The following is a 992-nucleotide window of genomic DNA, read 5'->3' as shown; positions in this document are numbered from 1 at the left end:
TCAAAATTCTCGCCAGTCCAGAAATGCAAGTCCAGCAGGCGCGGCGGCGGCGGGAATTAGCAACGGAGTAGCAGCAGCAGTGACGGCGGTGGGGTTGGGAGGTGCAGTAGCCTGAATGGCAGGCACGGTGGCGGGGGGAATAAGCAACACAGCAGCAGCGGCAGCGACGAGGAGGGGCTGGGAGGTGCAGTAGCCTAAACGGCAGGCGCGGCAGCGGCGGGAAATAGCAACAGCAGCAGGCGCGGCGGCGGCGGGAATTAGCAACGGAGTAGCAGCGGCAGTGACGAAGGTGGGGCTGGGAGGTGCAGTAGCCTAAATGGCAGGCGCGGCGGCGGCGGGAAATAGCAACACAGCAGCAGCGGCAGCGACGGTGAAGGGGCTGGGAGGTGCAGTAGCCTAAATGGCAGGCGCGGCGGCGGCGGGAAATAGCAACACAGCAGCAGCGGCAGCGACGGCGAAGGGGCTTGGAGGTGCAGTAGCCTAAATGGCAGGTGCGGCAGCGGCAGGAAATAGCAACAGCAGCAGGTGCAGCAGCGGCGGGAATTAGCAACGGAGTAGCAGCAGCAGTGACGGCGGTGGGGTTGGGAGGTGCAGTAGCCTGAATGGCAGGCACGGCGGCGGGGGGAAATAGCAACACAGCAGCAGCGGCAGCGACAGTGAAGGGGCTGGGAGGTGCAGTAGCCTAAACGGCAGGCGCGGCAGTGGTGGGAAATAGCAACAGCAGCAGCACGGCGGCCGCAGGAATTAGCAACGGAGTAGCAGTGGCCACGATGAAGGTGGGGCTGGGAGGTGCAGTAGCCTAAATGGCAGGCATGGCGGCGGGGAGAAATAGCAACACAGCAGCAGCGGCAGCGACGGTGTTGGGGCTGGGAGGTGCAGTAGCCTTAACGGCAGGCGCGGCGGCGGCGGGAATTAGCAACGCAGCAGCAGCGGCAGCGACGGCGGTGGGGTTGGGAGGTGCAGTAGCCTAAATGGCAGGCATGCGGCAGCGG

The 992-nt window shown here is 64.8% G+C and overlaps 1 protein-coding gene across 1 annotated transcript in view; it reads right to left on the bottom strand.

Annotated features, from left to right (window-relative positions):
* Window positions 1-992, bottom strand: part of VOLCADRAFT_100627 (uncharacterized protein) — a gene marked incomplete at both ends in the record, with an annotated part of 4,438 nt that continues 3,446 nt past the window's right edge. Inside the window, one exon of the mRNA XM_002959175.1 lies at window positions 1-111. Coding sequence (XP_002959221.1) covers window positions 1-111 — 111 coding nt within the window. The remainder of the gene's footprint in view (window positions 112-992) is intronic.

Source organism: Volvox carteri (genome assembly GCF_000143455.1).
Source record: "Volvox carteri f. nagariensis unplaced genomic scaffold VOLCAscaffold_131, whole genome shotgun sequence".
NCBI classification, from domain to species: Eukaryota; Viridiplantae; Chlorophyta; class Chlorophyceae; order Chlamydomonadales; family Volvocaceae; genus Volvox; species Volvox carteri.
The sequence above is the reverse complement of the archived record's forward strand: the minus strand, read 5'-3'. Positions and strand labels throughout refer to the sequence as shown.